This window comes from Anas platyrhynchos, chromosome 5 (assembly GCF_047663525.1).
Source record: "Anas platyrhynchos isolate ZD024472 breed Pekin duck chromosome 5, IASCAAS_PekinDuck_T2T, whole genome shotgun sequence".
NCBI lineage: Eukaryota > Metazoa > Chordata > Aves > Anseriformes > Anatidae > Anas > Anas platyrhynchos.
Window position 1 is genome coordinate 16,642,049 of NC_092591.1, and position 19,386 is coordinate 16,661,434.

General features: G+C 43.6%; 1 protein-coding gene across 1 annotated transcript in view; it reads right to left on the reverse strand.

The window, feature by feature from the left end:
* The window catches only part of RIN3 (Ras and Rab interactor 3), a 68,539-nt gene extending 50,785 nt beyond the window's left edge, over nt 1-17,754 (reverse strand). Inside the window, exon 1 of the mRNA XM_038179419.2 lies at nt 17,436-17,754. Within this exon, the coding sequence (XP_038035347.2) occupies nt 17,436-17,482 (47 nt within the window). The 5' untranslated portion in view covers nt 17,483-17,754. The remainder of the gene's footprint in view (nt 1-17,435) is intronic.
* Nucleotides 17,755-19,386: the final 1,632 nt, after the last annotated feature.

Consider the following 19,386-nt stretch of genomic DNA (forward strand, 5'->3'; position numbering starts at 1 on the left):
ATTCAACAAGGCATTTATACGGGTGCTTAACACTGCAGCTAGTGGGACTGCTGACAGTTCTGGTCTTAAGAGCTCTACTGAACAAAGCTATAGATGCATGGATATGTGCTCATCACTCATCTGATTAATTGGTTTTAACAGTAGAGAAAATGTAGGAGAACATGCACAAAGATCTTCTGTCTCAGTTTTGCTGCTTAGATGTCAGAGTTGGAAAAAGCAGGACTCTTGCTTTTGATTTACTGTTATTTCAAGTCTTTTAATTTTCCTTTTTTTTTTTTCCTTGATTTAAAAATGACAATGGTGATTCTAAAAAAAAAAAAAAAAAAAAAAAGATATGGATCTTAAAGTAGTGCATTTCAAACAAGGTCAGACTTAAACTACTAAAAGAGAGTCCCTTCAAAGGCCTAATCTAACACAGCATGCTTAGCCCAAAATTTAGTTTTTATAAAAATAGCCTTTGAAATCCCAAAACCAAGTGAGATTTTATTTTTAGTATTTTTTTTTTCTTTTGCAACCCTATGGAGACAGCTTCCTTAGAAAATGTATGATCCTCTGCAATCCCAATTGCTGATTCAGAATATTAGCCCACAGATTCATGATTTTAATCAATACATTTTCAATGTTATGGCAAAGGCAAAAAGAATGAGAGAACTATGCTTAAAAAAGGAAATAGAAATAACTTTCTTTTCACTTGTGCTAAACACCCAGCTTGTCACATAGATGAGGAAATTTCTTTTTGATACAATAACTTATGATTTTAATCAGCATCATCTCAGCAAACACAGAGTTAAACAGTGGAGGGCAGCTTTTGGAAGTTAACCCCCTGTCACCTCTTGGTTTCTTTCTTTAAAGCAGAAACTAAAAGAAACTCCCAGTAACCATGCAAAAAGAAAGTGTGTGCTATATGGGAACAGTCATATTTGGTAATGGGAAAGAAGTAATGAGCTGAAGGAAAAGGCAGGTGAGTTATAGTGAAATACTCCATAACACTGTTAGCAAAAGCTACTCCACATATTAGTCATGCAAATGTGAATCTGTTCTTGCCAAGGATGTGTGAAACTGAGGACAAAAGGAGGCCAGTGCTGATAATGCCTTCCTGTGTCACCAGGAGGTGATGTGCATTGCACTAGCTCCAGTGATGCTGAACTTCATTACCCATTAATAATGTAATGGGAAAAGAAAAGGGCCAGCAAAGCACCAATACACATGAATCCCATCACCTGGAGGGAACTGAGGGTATCAGCAAAGGCAAGGAAATGATACAGAGTGGCTTGGACCCAGAGATGAGCTCAGGCCCAACATTCCCCAGGGGGGAGCTCAGCCTTGATGCAGGCAGAGGCACCCAGCCCTCTGCTCCCTCCGGCAGGCACAGCGCCTGCACGGAGCCCTGCTCACAGCAGCAATGCAGGCTTGGCACCAGGAACAACTGGCTGGTGAGGAAAAATAACAGAACTGCACTTGCAAAGCATGTGGATGTGTGTCGGGCTCATAATCCAGGCTTTAGAGAACAGATGAAAAACAGAAAATCATTCCAGATTTAGACATGCAAAATAAAAATTGAACAGTCAGAAAAGATGTGTTTTAATGGAAACATCTTGTGATTTGAGTGTGAGGGGATTTTCAGTGCAGATAATTAAAGGCAGTGGAAGAGGCTTTTTGGCAGGAAAGGAACCCAGCCTTTTGGGGACCCTCAGGGATGAGAGCCCTGTCGTGGGGTACCCTTCCCACAAAATTCAGCCTTACCAAGAAGAAGGAAGCAGGCTGTAATACCTGTACCCGGGCAGGAAAGGACAGCCCAGCAAAAGGGGAGGCTGTGGTAAGAGGGAGAAGAGAGGAGTCATTACGGAGGTCATATTAACAGGGGAATGTTAGGCTAGACGCTTCCTGACAGTGAGCTATAACAGATGATAGATAAGTTCCGAAGAGAAGGGGGAGAGAGCTGCATTGCCCAAATCTCTTAAAACACCATATTTAAAGCACTAGCAAACACTTTATTGAGCCAAATCCAGTGCTGGCTAAGAAATGGGAGTGAATGACCTGACAGACCTCTTCCAGCTGTGATGCTGTGACCCATGACACACCAGTTGACGCAGTTATGGCACCAGTGCCTGACTTCTTTCCTGGGTGCAGCTGTCACACAGAGCCAGATGCCAGGCTGTGGGACTGCTTAATCCCCCAATTTAATCTGGCTCCCTGGTAGCTCTGGTAGCTGCAGAGAGAGGAGGGAGCACAGGCAGTTCCCGGGTTCTTGCTGTGCTGCCAATTGAAGGGATTTGCGGGGCCGTGGCGGTAAGCAGACGGCCTTTGCTATTTCGCTCACTCAGAATTCACACGTTGGATGATTTTGAAGCTCACAGTTTTCAGAAACAACATGCTGTTTGACTAACTCTTTCCCTCTTCTCCCACTGTCCTGCAAAACCCTTTGACTGGTACAGGCAGGTGCTCATTTTTGTTACGTGTGATGTGAAGCTGCAAAGCTGGCCTTAGAGCTGGCAGCTCTACAGTTTTATTGAGTTCTCCCTGCAAAGAACTTCTAAATCGCTCTGCTAAATTGAACTCAGTTGGGATGCAGGGGAATACGTTTTGCATATTGATTGGCAACACAGATTAATTAATTGCACAGTGATTACATGCATACACCTGCCCCAGTTTGGCAGAAGTTATTAGGTTGCTTGGTTGAGATTAATAATAATGACAATGGTGATTTGGATTACTGCACAGTGACTGTGCACCAACAAAATGCTTCCTCTGCTTCAGAAACTGGGCCACACTTGCCAGCTGAATATTCCCAGAAATCATCAGAACTGTAAGGAGATTCAAGCCACTAAATTTCATGCAGGCCTGGGTATACCCTTGCAAGGGATTTCAGAAACGTTTCTATGGACTTGCTGATGCTAAGGGCTTCTGGGCCGTACCGTGTAAACTCTGAACAGCCCAGAGGGAGCTGAAATGCACAGAAGTTGTGTGCAATAGCAGTGGTGACTGACAGATGAGTTAGGTCAGAGTTTCCGTCCATGCCAGCCCCCACCAGCATCTGCACTCCTGTACATTTGCAGCTTCTCCCTGCCACCAGAACAGGTCTGAGATGTACCAGGTGTTATTAAATCTGAACCTTAAATTGGAAAATAAATGCTCTGCAGTGCACTGATTACTAATGACTGAGGTCCTTTCCTTGTTTAAATCAACCAGGTATAAGAATTAGCAACTAGTCTTTTATTATTACTTATTATTACTATTGCTTCTGCTTCTTCCTTTGAATATTAGAAGCCATTAAGAGAGAGAGCAAGAGCAGTGTTTTGCTGTGCTGTCCTCAAGGAAAGAGGCACTGGAATATCTGTATTCACGGCGGAGCAGGCACCACAGCTGCTAAAATGTCTGCCAGTGGGCTTGTTACTGGGGGAGCTGAAGAAGGACAAGAGACCTTAACTCCGTGTACCAGGTAAAGAGCAATTTTTTGCACCAAAGCCTCCTGGTACCTGAAGGGATACTATTCGGAACAAGCCAGTTTGTGTCTGAAGCTCACCTGTGTGGAAACCCTTCAAGTACAGCAATACGGTTTACAAAGCTCAAAGGAGCTGAAGAGGGAGGAAAAGGTAGAATCTCCTGAGGCTGGCACACCAGTCCTGGTGGAAGGAGCTGGACAATGCTGGTTATTCCTGAGGCTGAAAGAGAGAGCTGCGAGTAAGGAGCTTCATGGAAGGCATCAGATGACAGTGCTGAGATCGCACAACTAAAAAGACTGACAGAAAACTCACAGCCCTGTTCTACATGTATACCATGTGTCACAACCAGCCCAGTTGGACTCAGTCTGCCACTGGTGATAGAGGCAGATCATTGAATCTATTTTTTCCCAGTCACTTTCATGCTGGAAAGGGTATGAAGTTCTGAACTAGCCCACTGAAGAAGGGATAATCAGAGTTAGAAGAGTAGCAGCAAAAAAGTGCAACAAGGTTTCCTTAGCTAGACCCATTCCACATACTTAACTACCCATGCTTTTTGTGGTGTAATATCACTTCCAATTAGATTGACTCATTAAAAATCTTTGTTTCAACACTTGTGAATTCATGTGCTGTTCTTTCAGCTTACTGGAAGTTAAGCAGCGCCACAGCTAAAGGGCCTCAAAACGTATTTTGCTTCCATCTTAGACGTGGTCATTTCTCAATGTCCTCTCTTCATTTTCACAAGTCAGTCCATATTTGCTCCTTTGATCAGTTCAGAACAAACTAATCCAAAATGGAGGAGAGGGATTCATTTAATTTATGGACCTGTGTTAGGTGACCTTGCTTAAGTTTTGTTTTATCTCCCAAAAGCTGATGGAATGGAGTCTGGTACCCCAGACACCTACTGAGAGAGCTCCATCATCTGTAAACTTCTTGAGTCATTTAATCATAAAGCAGAGTATTAAGAAAATGGGAGGGCAGAAAAGTGACTCATGGAAAAACCCATAGCAAAAGAACTAACATTATCCATCAAAAGTTGATGCTGCCACATAGTAAATTTGGACTTTACTGAAAGTTGTTTTGTTTTTTTTAATAGAGTCAAGAGACCAGACAGAAATTAAACCAACAAACAGAAAGCAAACAAACAAACAAACAAAAACAAAAACGATGAAAAAAGAAACAAAAAAACAGTGATAGAAGAAAGTTTTTGAGGTCTTCAGAGATCACACCTAGCTGATTGGCGCCCTTCAGTTAGAAATATAAAACAAGTTTCTGCGTGGGCAGGCAAGTGTCAGAGAAAAGATGTAGGTAGTTAAGCAAGGAGGTTCCTGCATTGCAAAGTTCTGAGATGTATGGAAAAACTGGATAATGGAAGTGGCAATGACAGGCTCAGTGTGTCCCACGAAGCAGGTTTGGCTGTTCAGTAGCCCTTCATACCTTGCAGGAGGCTTGTGCTACTGGTCTGGCTCAGTGATGTATGTGTGGCTCAGGAAGTAGTGCTTCTCAAACTGTGGTCTGTGGACAACCTGTGGTTGGCAGAGCACTTCCTCTTGCTCACTGCTCTCCTTGTTTCCACTCTAGCTTTTATGTCCACCCTCCATCTCTTTGGTCTTTGATCTACAGTTGATGCCCTGCATTTCCCAGCCTGTAAATCACCATGATTAATAGCCAAGGAAGCAGCTGTTCCAGCTGCCAAAAGGTGAGCAGTAAGGCAAACCAATGGTCCCTTAAATACTGTCCGTTCCTCCAGTATCCCCTGCACCTCATAGCTCACCAAACATCTCTGTTGATCGCTTACTTCACTTTCTGATACAGACACCCTCAGCTTCAGCAGTGAAGGTTTGCACCCTGCAATTAAAGGCTCATTTCGGTGAGCTTTTTGTTACCCACCAGGGATTTCCAAAATGCCCCCCTCTGTGAACACTAGCAGGGGGTTGTACACACAGACTGCAGGTATCCACCTCTCCCCAGCTGGACCCCACCTGTATATGTTCATAGCTGTTGGCCAAGTCATCACCCTGTCTGAGAGCTCATCTGCTATTAAATCACCAGGCACTCACCATCCTGGTCACAGAAGCCACAAGAAATCACAAAGTATGAGAAAGTACTATTATACTCCATGCAGGGACTGGTGCAACCACTAGTTGTACAGCTGGAAGATCAGGAATTGATGTATCAAACTATCAAGTAATGAGCAACCACAACGAAGCAGTGGCAAAACTCCTGTCAAAGCCTCTGGTTTGGTCCTGTCAGCCAATGTGAATTGCAGGAGTCCTTTCAAGGAGTAGGAGGGTGTGCCTAAATGCTCATTAAGTTACTAGTTTCACTATGCTTCTTAGGTTCATTAGGCCTGCCCCTCCATTTAATGTATATTATAAGGAATTGCATGTGCACAAAACAAAACAAAATGCAAACTAATTCACGTTGCTGCTAATACCCAGGTCAGCCCTACTAACAAACCAGCAGTCCATCACTGACAGCCATGACCCGGGCAGAAACAAGATAAGAACAAACGTCAAAAGTTCCCTGAAGGAAGAGGCCTTCTTTCAAAACCCAGTCCAAGTTGTTTTCCTCAGTCCACTTGTTTCCTGCAATTATTAATGTAGAAATTAATGCAGATATTAATGCATGTGAGCACCACAGTGAGCTTGAGCGAACATGTTCTGTTGGTGCAATGTGAATTAGCTTGTACTTAACTCACAAATGCTAGTTATCTTTATTTAACCTTGCACATACAATTTTTTGTTCTCCACAGTTTGACTCAATCTAATCAGCCGTCTTTCTCTTATTCCTCAGTCAAAACATACATTCCAGCCTTAGCAAATTACCCCTTTGCAAGGTTTACTGCTCTTACTGCTCAACAGACAGTGGCTGTATTAAGTCTTTCTCCCCCATATTCATAATCAGAGCTCTTAGGTCATTTGACCTTTGCCTGTTTCAAACCCAAATTATTCTCTTAGGAATTTCAGCATATCAGCAAAACTGAAGATTTTTCTCTGTGTGCATGCAGTGAAGAATAATTTGTACTTCTGCAAGGCCCTTTCACTGCAAAGAAGAGAGCTTCTGAAATGAAGGACTAGCCAGAAGTCATTTCTGCCAAGGCCAGAGAAGCCAAATAAAACACATTTTCCTTAACAAAAAGCTGCAAAAGTATTTGCTGGGTAATTCTATTTTAACTTCTCTGGAAAGGTTTTTGAGGTGCAGAAACCAGAAACAAATGTTTGGAAGAAAAGGAACAATTTCCTAGGCTGTAAGAACAAAAGAAAGTCAGCAACCTTTCTCTCCCTGTGGCGTCAGAGCACTAGAAGGGCCCAGCAGAGCCACCAGCTGGACAGAAGACAGATGAATTTGTTCTGTGCCTTTCAAAAATATGTGAAGTGCTGGAAGCACAGAGTACCTTGTTTTGACTGAAGGGCCAGGGCTATTGGAGGTTTTACCTCGCCCTTTCCCAGCTCATCAGGCCAGGAAGGAAGAGAGGAATGAGATCCCTGGGAATGTTTTCTCTAAATTGTGTTCACTTAACAAAGAGGGGAAAGGGAAATGGAAAATAAAGGAGAAATTCTAAAATTCAAAATTAGTTAAGAATATATTGCAATTTTTCTTAAATAGAACCTTTATGTTTCAAATCCTATATATTAAAAATGAGTTAAATTTGTATAACATGTCAGAGGAAAAACTCCTTTAAGTGTTATAAAATGTTATAAAAGTTAAAAAACAGTTATAAATGCATTGTCTTTCCTCACCTTGTGAATGAATTTAGTGTAGTCATATGAGATACATGAGATACATGGCACTAACCACACAGACTTGCATGAAGCTAAGCAGTCTTCCCCTCTTCTAAGAAAGACCTGCAAAAGTTTATCTCAGTCTTGATTTGCAAATAGAAATGATCATTTCACTAAGGGAAATAAATCCATTGAACTCTTGTCCTGTGATATCTCAAGGAGCAGAAATGGGCCTTCAGCATTTCAAGGCAGGTGCCCCTCCCGTTGGGTGAAGGGTCATCAAACCGGTCATTCTGTCACTGATCTGCAAACTTACTTAAACACAAATTTTCATATTTTGGGTAAGATTTTGTTCCAATTTCAGTGTGAATGCATTTCAACACATGGTGCTGTTAGTAAAAAAAATAATATCTAACTTTATGAACTTACTCTTTGTCATCTTTTATCCTTACTCCAGCAATTTCAGATTCCACATATTAAATTTTGATTAGGCATTGGAGAAGTGTGTTTATTCCTTGCTTATCAGGGATCTGACAGGATCCCTGCCTGCATTCACACTGATGTGAAGTTAGGGATTTGCTTTCTCAGGGGAAGAAGACCAAGAAGAAAATGTCTTGTTGGGGGATTTCAGGGTTATGGAAAGGTGGTGAAGAGTGCTGGTCCCCCTGTGCAAGGATGAGAGAGGTGCTCTGGCTTGCAGGGCTAAGCTGAGTGACCTGCCCTGCCGGTGGGCATGGCCCTCACTATCCTGTGCTGTTTGGACAACCTGGGGCCAAAGGGCTGGCTCTGGAGATGTGTCAGACACCTCAATCTGTCCCTGCGGCAGCTGGGAGCTCAGCGTGTGGCTGCAAAACCTGCCAAGCAGCAAGGTAGGTCTGTCAGCTCCCACAGCCCCAGCTAAACCCTCGCTTGTTCATCTAACAGTGCTTACAGTCACTTGGCCACCAGGGCTGTGATATAAATAAACCATGACCCAAAGGCTGCGGCTTCACAGCAGCTGAAGACAATCCATAACAGCGTTGCCGTGGTTATGTCCTCCCCAAAACACCAGTGCTGTACCCACCCTCCTCTCCTCTCCCCTGCCCTCCAGGCCACCATCGTGTCTCTGACCTGAGGCAATCCGACTGAGGGGGTGAGAGGGCAGAAGAAGGCCTCGTGTTAGACACAGCTCTCTGGCCCAGCTCCCTGCTCAGCTCAGTGAAGCACAGACATTTGAAAGGGATTCACCCCACTGGCACCAGGCACCCTGAATTACTCCCTGGAGCTGTTGCTTCTCCTCCAGTAAGGCCAGAGATGCTCACAGGTGCACAGGTTCCTAAATCAAACACAACAATTTAGCTCCTAAAGTCAGGCAGGATGAACCCAGGCTAGATCTGAATAGCTAGGTCCAGCTACAGCGGGAGATGCCAGAATCCCAGGTCCAGGGACCTACCATGCGGCCCCTACCACCCATCCCTCTCACAGCCAGCTCTTCACAGAGCCCCTCAGGCAAACTCCACCACAGTTTCCCAGTCCCAAGGCCCCATCCCTGCTGGGAGGGCACCACTGTCACTTTAGGTTTTGGCTGTAAAAGTTACCAATGAGCTCCAGTCTAAAGTAAGTTGCCAGAGAGAGAATTAGGATGGGAACTCAGTACAAAATTATACTAAAATGCCCTGTGTTACATGTTTGTTCTCCAGACAGAAAGGAAAGTGACCCAAAGCCAACCTCACTCCTGTCTGCTGATTCAGCAGGAGAAGTTCTGGGCTTTTCCTGGTTTCTGTTTTTTTTGTGTGGGGTATCATGAGTGACAGATTCCTTGGAGGGAACTCAAGGGAAAACAAAGGAAAGAGAGAAGAGAGAAAAAATTCTTGGCAGGCAAGATGAAAGGTTGGGCCAGGTCCCGGGCTGTCATTTAGCCAAATATGTGGGACAACCTTCTTTTGCCTACAAGTCTGCTAGCAATTTGCAGAACAGCATTGCAGGTAGCCAGCAGGGCTGCCAGTCTCCAGACTGCTATTTTTCGGTCTCTGTTTCCTTGGTGAAGTTTCCCAAGCAGCACACAACTTAACTGAGTTCATAAGGGGCAGCAACTGCTCCCAGTTCTGCCCAGCAGCTGCTTTTACAAGACAGAGGCTTCATAAAACTGGCTTTCTCCAGAGCGCCACAGGAGGAGTGCACCTGAGTTGTGAGGACTCCCTACATTTGGCAAGGTTTCCCCAGCATCCAAAGGGCTGAACATATTTACTTGGTTTCAACAAAACATTTAAATTTCCCAAACAATTCATTAGCCTCGCAAAAGCAAATGGAAAGTACTAATTAACATAGTCAAGGAATTACTTCAAGTATTAAGACAGGTCTTTCAACCCCACCAGAAACAGTGTTGTCCCACAGACAAATTGCAGACAGCAAATGCCAGCAGCCCCAGCCCTTGCAGGACCAGATCTGAGCCAGGACTGCAGTCCAGCTCAGAGAACAACTCCCTAGAGCATAGTTTCATGCGCCTCTTAATCCAGGGCAATGGCAAGGATACTGCTGAAAGGGCAGTCCCCGGACCGCACTTGCACACATTCCCCCCTCTTTGCTTTTGCTGCTTCTCTTGCCTCAGATCTAGAGGCAGAGTAACCACTAAGGAAATTGGTTCAGCACCCTAATCCAGCAGAAAACTGAAAAGAAAAGGATTTATGGGAACTGGATTCTGTTTCTGGCCTTACCCCAAACTTAAAGGATGGTAGAGAGCAAGTCCAGGGAATAAATGCATTACAAGGATTGAAGGGTTACTAAGTGAGTGACTATAACCAAATCAGCTCCACAAGCTTGTGCCTCAATTTCCCTTCCTACAGCAGCTGTAGTAAATATCTGTCTTCAGCTAATTGCTGTTTCGCATTTGTGAAACATCCTGTGATCCTCTCTTTATACGTACAAGGGCTTTATATTAATCATAAAATGTCATTAAGATTAATGAATAAGCTTTGTCCCTTTTAAAGGTATCAGTAATGCAGAAAGCAGAAATCCTTAACTTGACCATAAACATATTCCCTGTTCAGCAGAAAGGTGATGGAAAGTCTGGGAAAGGCACACTGATACGCATGTATATATTCATCTGTTTGAAAAGAGCTACATTCTTCAGCACTCCCTGGCTCGTGTGCATCTAATAGAATATCTATTTAGGAAAATGTGACTAGCATAACCAGCTATGCAGTGCTCACATCTGCTAATCCTTTGCTGCTCAAGTAATCATCTTCACTTGCAAAAAGATTTATACTATTTTGGGTGCAGGGTAAGAGAAGCTAAGCACTCCAAACCTCTCACAGCTGAAACCTCGAGGGAAGCATTACCTTAGCATTCCCACTCTGGCGAGATACATTGATTTAGAGATCCCATTTCTGGAAGTGGGTAGAATTACTTTAGATAGCTCAGAGAGGCACAAAATGGACAAAGGAAAGGCTTGCGGCTAAGATATTTACCATATTGGGTGACGCCTGTTGCTCTATTATATTTGCACAGCTTAAATAACTCTGCTTGCTTGACCACAGCTGCTTTGCAGCGCTGTTTTATTATGCATTTAAACACACATATACACACACAAACTTCACAGCTAAAAAACACCAGCTGAAAGCTTGCCTTGTCTGTCTGAGAAGCAAGAACCCAAGAGCCTGGAAGGGATTTCTGTCTAAGTTTCTCTCTATTGGAGTTGCTCCGGACTGACACCAGCAAAAAGCTCCAACTCGGCCACGTGCACGCCTGGGGATTGCTTCAGTCAGGGGGAGGTGGGGGTTGTACACGTGTTCCTACACTGTTCAAGCAGCTTGTCGATACCAGAGTGCTGCAGGGAGAGAGTGGGGTGCCAAGGGTCTTGGCAGAAAATACAGCACATGCATAAGCAGCCTCATGTACCAGCCTCCACTGGCCCTCCACAGAAGGTGGGGTGCCACCCTCACGCATGGACACACAGCTCTACCCTGTGCAGGAGCTTAACAGAGATTTGACAGCCAGGTTTCAACCCCTGCAAATGCTGTGCACCCTTTCTGGTGGTAAGTCCCCCAGGAGGCCTGCCCCTGGTCAGCAATCTCACTGCAGTTTTTCTTCAAGCCACCTAGACCAATGCTGGAGCCTGGGTGTGCCCAGCACCCTTACACGCACTGCTTTGAAGTATTGATGTGCTGTGCCCCTGTCAACGTGATTTTCAGAGTATTCCCCTGCTGGTTGGCTCTCCTGGAAGCACTGCCCACCTTCGTTTGACTGGTGGGTATGTCGGCTAGGGCTCAGTAATATATACATACCTTCCAGAGCAATTTGCTCTTCAAATTCAAGGGCAGCCCCTATAGGTTTCACTCCATTAATGCAGTGTTATGACCCCTACAGTCCATGGCTAGTAATTCCAGTAATTTTGCCCAGCTTTGAGTAAGTCCTACAGCTCTGATAACAAAAGCAGTGACCCACGCCATTCCCACTAGGGCTGTAAGGGCATTGCCTCCTCTCATTCAGCAAATTCTGGAGAAGAAAGAACCTTTTTAAAATCTCTTATGTATTACCTTTGCCCAAGTTTTAAGAACAATTTTGTCACATACTTCCCTGCACAAATACTAATGTTTGAAGGTTTTTAGCATTATAAAATACACAACAAGCACTCCAGCCCCCTCCAGCTCAGAGATAATGACCACAAATATTCACAAAGGAAAAAAAAATCACTTCTTTCTCCACACACAAACCCCTTAAAGTTTGGGCAAATGTAACTGGGAGAACCAAAGACTAGCAGGGTTTTGTTCTCTCCATCCTCAAACTGAACCTCCTGTAAGAGCAAATTATTTCTCTTAAGCCAGACAGAATTAGTTGCCAGCAGGATTTCTACTACAGACTTTGCAGCCTTGAGAAACTGATAAAAGGACCTCCTCCAAACAGAAGAATGTTTTTCAAGCTTTTCTCCTAAACATCAGTATCATCTTGCCTTTTGCCACCTTAAAAACTCCTAACAAATTTCAATTAACCAATTCCTACGTTGCTTGGATGATATAGTGCTGTTACTCAGTTACAATTTATATCTGGGATAACTGTGGTACAGAGAGGGTAAGATCAGTGAGCAGGTCTTGACTTTTTGGGTGATTATTGAAAATAAGCATCATTTATTTAGGGGACTACTTATTTACTTATCTGTATTGCAGTAGCATCCCCAGTCCTCTGTACGGATGAGCACCAGCAGGTTCATTGCTGGTTAGGGCCCCTGCCTCAAACTGGTTCAGTAATCCAAATGCAGCTGAGGCAAACGAATGTGGCTGCAGTGCCCCTGGCGAGAAACCCATTCACAATCCCACTGCCTTGGGGCTTAGCTCTGCTGTGAATGGCCAGCCAGCCAGAGCCCTGGGGTGGACAAGCTGGAGGAGGAGGAGGCAGGTGGATTCTGTACTTGGTGACAAGAGAAGTGACTCTCTAGGGACTGTACCCAGCTGTGAGAGGTCACAGGAGCTCCTTTGAACCCTGCAAGGCATGTGTGTAAGGGGTGGGTGGGGTGGACAGAAGTTGAATTAAAGCCAAACAAGTGATTCAGTCTCGGTCCTACTCCTAGTGCAAATCTGGGCCTAAGATTTACTGTGGAGATTCCACTTTAGTTACCTATGATGAAATACCCGTTCAGCACCACAGAGAAAAAAATATCTGAAAAGTGGAAAGTAATCTAGGACACATGGTGGATCATGGACCACCCCTTAGACCAGTGCTTTCTCGCCAAGAATTGCTGCGTAAGTGCCTTTTTAGCATGGCTGTGCATTAACTGCTTCCACTGTGTTTTGAAAGCCTTAAAGACACTTTTCTGCAGTAAAACAGACTTTGCCCATTCTTGTTTTCTGTTTTGATGCATAACTATTCTAAAAGTAAATCTGAAATCTTCTTTGGTAGTATGAATGCTTCACACTTTAGTTGGAAAAGTGTAGTTAGTCTTCAGGGACACAGGGCTTTCAATGACCCTCTGCTCACAGAGCCATCTGTGTGTTCTGTCACTATTCTTGTGACCAGAATTTGGTCAGCCATTCCAAACAGCTGCCTTTTCTTTCTAATGACCCCCCCAAAGAACTATTTATTTCTATTCCCAAATGCAATAAATCAACTCCCTTCCAAAATTATAATGCTTAAAGATCCGCGATGGACAGTATGTTGTCCTAGTTTCACTAACTCAGGTTTCCGTGCTCTTTAGCAATCAAAGCAGGCAAGCACTTAAGGCTCTGGGAATTGAACCTTGCTGCAGCTTCTTTTTCTAATAGACAGGTTTTAGGTATCTAATGTCTGTTTTTCGGGTCAATTTAGAGATCTTCCTGAGTCTCACAAACCTATGCTGCTGATCTCTGAGAAACCATCTATACTTAATCATGGATAAGTAAAAATATAGCCCTACTATATTTTTAGTAGGAAAAATACTACAAAATAGATCCTCTCTGAGGTACATGAACTATGTGCACGTGGTGTAGCAGGGGATGGAGCCAACCCAAAGCTGCGCCAAGCAATCCTCACAGCCACCCTCCTGGACACACTGCTGAGCGCAGATAGCTGTACACAGAGTGAGACACGTGTGCATCTTTCAGCCTATGCTGCCTCTAGGTTGGAAAATCAAGAGAGCACGTAGCCATTTAGGACAGGAAGTGAGAAACTATCTTTAGCTGAAACTGTAGTGGAGAAGAGACGAAGAGAAGACTGCTCATGGCTTACGTTCATGCCCCCATTCCTATGAACGCTGGCATTGGACTGTCTGCAATGACGAGGAGCTCCCTGCTGAAGGACAACTTTTTGAGTGTGGTCTGCACCCGAGGTATCGAAGGGCCAGTCACCTTCTGTGCTAGCACCAGCACCACTGCACAAAGTGCTCAAAGCACCTGCTGAGGCTGGCGATCACACGATGAGTCAGTGTGGTCGCAAACACGCTTTTCTCTTAATTGAATTTCGGGAGACATAAGTCCACTCTGTGAATGCACCAAGCCTCTTTAGAGAACACCTCTTTCTTTGTATCTTTACAATAATATCCTGATCCTGGTGCAACACAGTTATTTCCTTCCTGAGAAGCACCATCCTGTGGGAAAGGAAAATCTCCCCCTTTATCAGAGCTTGACAGACATCAGAGAGATTTGATAACACTGTTTTGTTTCCAGCTACCTGAACTGTCCCTTCCCCGCTTCAGCACAGCTCCCCACATGTACTGGGCTGAGGGTTTTGTTCAGGAGCACTCTGCATTGTGCCTAAGACCTTCTGAGGCCAACACTACTTGCTCACCAATTCAAACCATCCTAGATTATAGTTCTTCTCATAGGACAGATCTCAAAGAGAGCTGTGTTTTTCTTTAAAATTGTTTTCTCAATTCAAGCCTGAAAATGTTCATATTAGACTTACCCCACTGCAGAGCCAGGTGTGTAACCTGGGCAGGAGAGCTTTTTCAGCCTACAGGGATTTAAAAGCTCCCATTCAAGCATAAAGGATGGGTTTGACAGGACGCTTACCAGAGATGTTCTCTGGCATTCTCTACACAGGAGATCAGATTAGATAATCAAATCAGTCCCCTCTGGAGCTCAGATCTGTGAGCCCATGAGAGTCGTTTGGTTCCCAGACTCCTCCAGTTCTTGGCCTCTTCTTTCTACATTCACTGCATGAAATCAATGTCAATTGTGATGTGGGTTTTGTGCCAAAAAGACGTGTCTCCAAAAAGATGTACAGTCATCACTTCATTAGCTAGCCTGGTGCCCCACAAGTGAGAACTGCTGTAACCCATCCCAACTGCCTGCACCAGCCACTGTCCTCAATGACTATTTAATGTTTGCATATTGCTGATTATGTCTGTCTCAGCTCCTGTCTGCTCTTCTCATCATCTCCTCCATACATTTCCCAGATGTTGGAATGAAGGCATATACCTTTTCATGAAACTGTGGTCACCAGGCTCAATCAGCTCACATTTCTCCAGATGTTTTGTGATCTCATCACTTATTAACGCTCCTAGCTGAGTTAGCCTGACTCTAGCTTAGGATAACTGGTTATAATTTCCTTGCTCCTCTCCAACCCGTTTTGGAAGAATCTGATTAGACTGATTTCTATCCAGCCCTTTGTTACCCTTCTCCCCACATCTGCCTCTGAGGAGCTATTGGTTTTGGATGCAGATTTCTTCCCAGCATCTTCCTGCCATTTCAGAGGTGTAAGTCAGCACAACCTCCTTAGGGATTTGCTACATGCAAAACAGACCCTTTGGTCACTGCAAGGACCAGATACACAGGCACTTTCCAAGTTGCCAGGGTACTCCTATGATAATTAGCACAACCGTAGTTTCTGTGCATGTAAGGAAGTTTTCCCATTTCATAACTCACAATTTTCACAATAAATTATTAATTAATTAAATAATTAAAACCCAGGTGGAGAAAGGTACTATCTCAGCAATTGCTCATGAAATTTTTGTGCACAGAATTTTAAATTGGGTCCAAATTCTCCATCATCAGTTTACCTCTGTTACCATCTCTTTTGAGAGCTACTATTTTTATCTACAAATACTTTGTGAATATGTGCCTAACTCCACGTGAGCATAACCAAAAAGTCACATTTAATCAGTTAGTCACATTTCTACTTCTGTACCAGCACAGCAAGTATACAAGCTATGCTCGCTGAAGTGTAATTCTTTTTAGGATCTTCAGCAATATTGTGACATGCAAACAAAGTTGAAACACATTTTTTAATTACTTAAGTCCTTATTTAAGAGTGGGAGATAGATTGTAAATAAAGACAATCAGGTAATGAAATAAAAGTATGTTGGTAAATTATTCAGATGCTCATAGATTTATGAAGAACACATGCGTTGTGCCCATTCATGCTTCATCTACTTATTTACAGCCCAAATCTAGGGCTTGTGGCTTATTTTCTCCTGCAACGCTAAACTGAAAGCAAATCTTTGTAAGCATGTGTTAACTTTCAACCAAGTTAAGAAAGAGATAAACAGTATAAATCTTTCAGTTTCTCAGTATGTGGCATCTCAACTATCACAAATGCAGGGAATATCTGCAAAGTACCTATTCCTTGGATTGCTATCTACTTGTCAGTGAGCTGGGATTGGGTTCTTCTTTTTTCTTTCTTTCTTTTTTTTTTGGTTTGTTTGTTTGTTTTCTTATGACTGTGTGATCCTTGCCCCTTTGTGTTTAGCATTGAGTTGAACTGAGTAATTGTACCTTGGACCAGGTGTAATGTTGTTCCTTGCGACTCAGTAAATATCTGAAGGCAAAAGCAGTGACAGTTGCAATGTAGGGTTTTCCCTCCATCCCCTGCACTCCATGTGCACATTTGGGACAGTGCTATGGTGGAGCTATAGCAGCCTGTCAGCAGCTTTTCTATCTCTTTTTTGACTGTGTGTGCTGCAAGCCAAAGGAGACAGAGTTGCAGCACACTCAGTGACTGAAAATGCAAGTACACTGTAACCACCCACCTATACAGCTCCTTCTACTGCACCCATCACAGACACAGCTAGGAGCTTTCATTCGTGGGAAAAAGTCTTTCTAAGTGTGTCAGGCAGATAAAAAGCACTCTTAATATCTGGTATTAGGTGTTTTTCCAAGGGGGTGACTGGAAGTTCCAGCAGCTGTGTCATTTTCCCCTGATTGTTTTCAACAGGAAACAGAAACGCTCGGCTTCAGCATCAGCTTTATGATATAACTGAGCCTTGGGCAGATTCCAGCCTGATCCTGGAGCCCCGGCAGCTGACTGTCCTCCCAGTCAAAACCTATTTTCTCTCCCTCTATGTTTTCTTGGAGCATGAACCTGCAAGGTGCCGTGCCTGTTTGCCAGGAGCAAGGAAAGCCCGGAGTTTTTTCCTAACCAAAAGTACGTCTGAAGTCTCCTGGGAGTCTGCGGACATGGTTTGTGTGAACTTTCGCTAGGTAGGGCTGGAGTGAGCACCAGCTGGTAGGGACGAGCCCTTACCCAATTCTCAGCATTTCAGTAGAAACAAAGCAAGCCTCCCAGGAAGGATTTGTCACGTTTCCAAATAGCACAGAACTCCCTTACTCTGTCCTTTCCCCTAAATTGCAGCTTGGAATTTGTGCTTATTCTTCCCTAAATAGCTGAGACTGGAGTTAAACAAAGGTATCGCACTTTGTTTTCAGCTGGAACATGTTAGCTAAAGGAAATACTGTAACTTACAGCACAATCGTGCCGCACCATAGCGATTGTGTAGCTGAAACCCCCCCAGCCAGCTTGCAAATGCAGTTAAGAGCTCTTTGTTAAGTGGGCAAAGCAAAGCGACATAGTTATTAAAAACAGTGACTTAAGTTTCAGGACTTACCCTGAGTCATCCCCGGCTCCCTTGTCTCCGGCTGATGTTTTCATCATTACAGCAAACTTTAAGATACTTTCTGTTTCACAGTGGCTTTAGAGTTCCTTGGTAAAGAAAGCAATTCCTTGCCATCGCTGAGCAGAACCTCCACATCCTTAGGTTTGTACTGAAGATGGTATTTCAAGGGACTGCAGGGGGAGGATGTGTGAAACCAGCTTCAGGCTCGGTAGTATCGGAGGGCAGACAACTAAACAAGCACTGAAATGAAAGCAAACTGCCAAGAAGGTCTGATTTTAGCCTCTCTTATTTCTACTTCCTGTATTTATATGAACGGGGGATTTCAGGAAGAGGCAGTCTTTGGTGGTCAAGGGTGTGTGTGTGTGTGCGTGCGCGTGTGTATTATAAAGCCATATTTAGTAGTGAAGGCAGGTTAGCCTTATTAGAGAGAAGGGCCCGAGAGTGCCAGCTTCCAGTTTGTTTCTGTAATGTAAGCAAATCTGCGGGAAATTGTTTTATAGACTACAGGTATATCAGTAGGCAACAGAGCATGGTGAACTTTGTAAAGGATTTTATAAGCAGCAAGGCAGTAAGTCTCCGTCTGCAAATTCCTGAAGCATGTGTATTTCTACTGCTTGAGTAACTGGAACCAGATGGAACTTGGAAACCTTTATATTTACACAGGACCTGAGAAAGTGAAATATCTAACACAGGCAGAGGACAGTTAATGCAAAAAAGTTCCTAGTTGAAGCAAAAGGTAATGGTTAGGCTGTGAGACTGCTGGTAAATGAGTAGCTATCCAAGCCGTGAAGCTCCGGACAGTCTCGGAGCACATTTGACCTGGAGTTACTTAAGTGGTTGACTGGTGTTTGCCGTACTGGAAACCCAACTAAATATAGACCAGCTGTGGAGGCTGGGGACTGACAGATGTGCTGTCAGACGGGGCTGGTGGCACTCCTGTTTGGCAGCTCTGCCATTCAGGAAATACTGGATGCTGGAAGAATGCATAATGGAAAAGAATACAGCAGAAATATGCAGCAGAGGCGGAGAAAAGTAATTCATGGAACAGAGAGGGAGACCTTTTTGCTCCTTTTATCTTCAGAAAGAATTTCTCAGCTTTCGAAGATATTGTCCAGTAAGCAGGCTGTGCCATGCAGCCCACACTGGAAATGGAAATGCCAGGCAGCTGTCAGCGTATCAGTCTGAGGGCAACTACATCTCAATGTACAGCACAGAGCCAGTTCTGCTGGCACTGAGCTAGGGGGAGTGTGAGGGACCACTACCATCATCAAGATGCACCTGTGCATCTCAAGATGAACTTTTCTAAGGAGTTTTTCAACCAAACCTGTTGGCATTAGAAGATGTATCTTCTAGCTTTTGGAAGGGTTTCATTTAGAAAGTCCAAAAGCCTGACTGGAAGGCTTCATGATGGAATAGAACTAAGTTTCTTCCAGCAGAATATGAGTTTTCAGTTTCACTCAATTTGGGAGCTCTTTTTTTTGTTTGTTTGTTTTGTTTTGTTTCTTGTGAAATCTTTCACACAACTTGCAGATTAAAGAATGTACACTTTCAGAATTTTAAAGTTTTGAAATTATTTGTGTTAAAGATATTGGGCAAAAGTTATTTTCAAAGTCTCTTTCTCTCTCTCTCTCTCTTTTTTTTTTTTTTCCTCTGTAAAATATTTAGTATCTTTGCAATGCAGTTAAGCATTTCTGTAGAATATTCAAAATATGAAAATGAAGACAAGTTTTTATGTAAGAGATTTTGTGGGAGCTTCGCTGAGTATTTTTCTTAAGCCAGAGATTGGGCAGGTTTGGAGCCTGACACTGTATTCGGTATAGAATTACACAAAAGCTAATTGACAAAGTTATGTTCAGACACTGCAATATGCCACTTCTCTGTAATTCATCCAAGCCAAGTATGTTTTAGAGAAGGAATTGAATTTTTCAATAATTTGGGATAT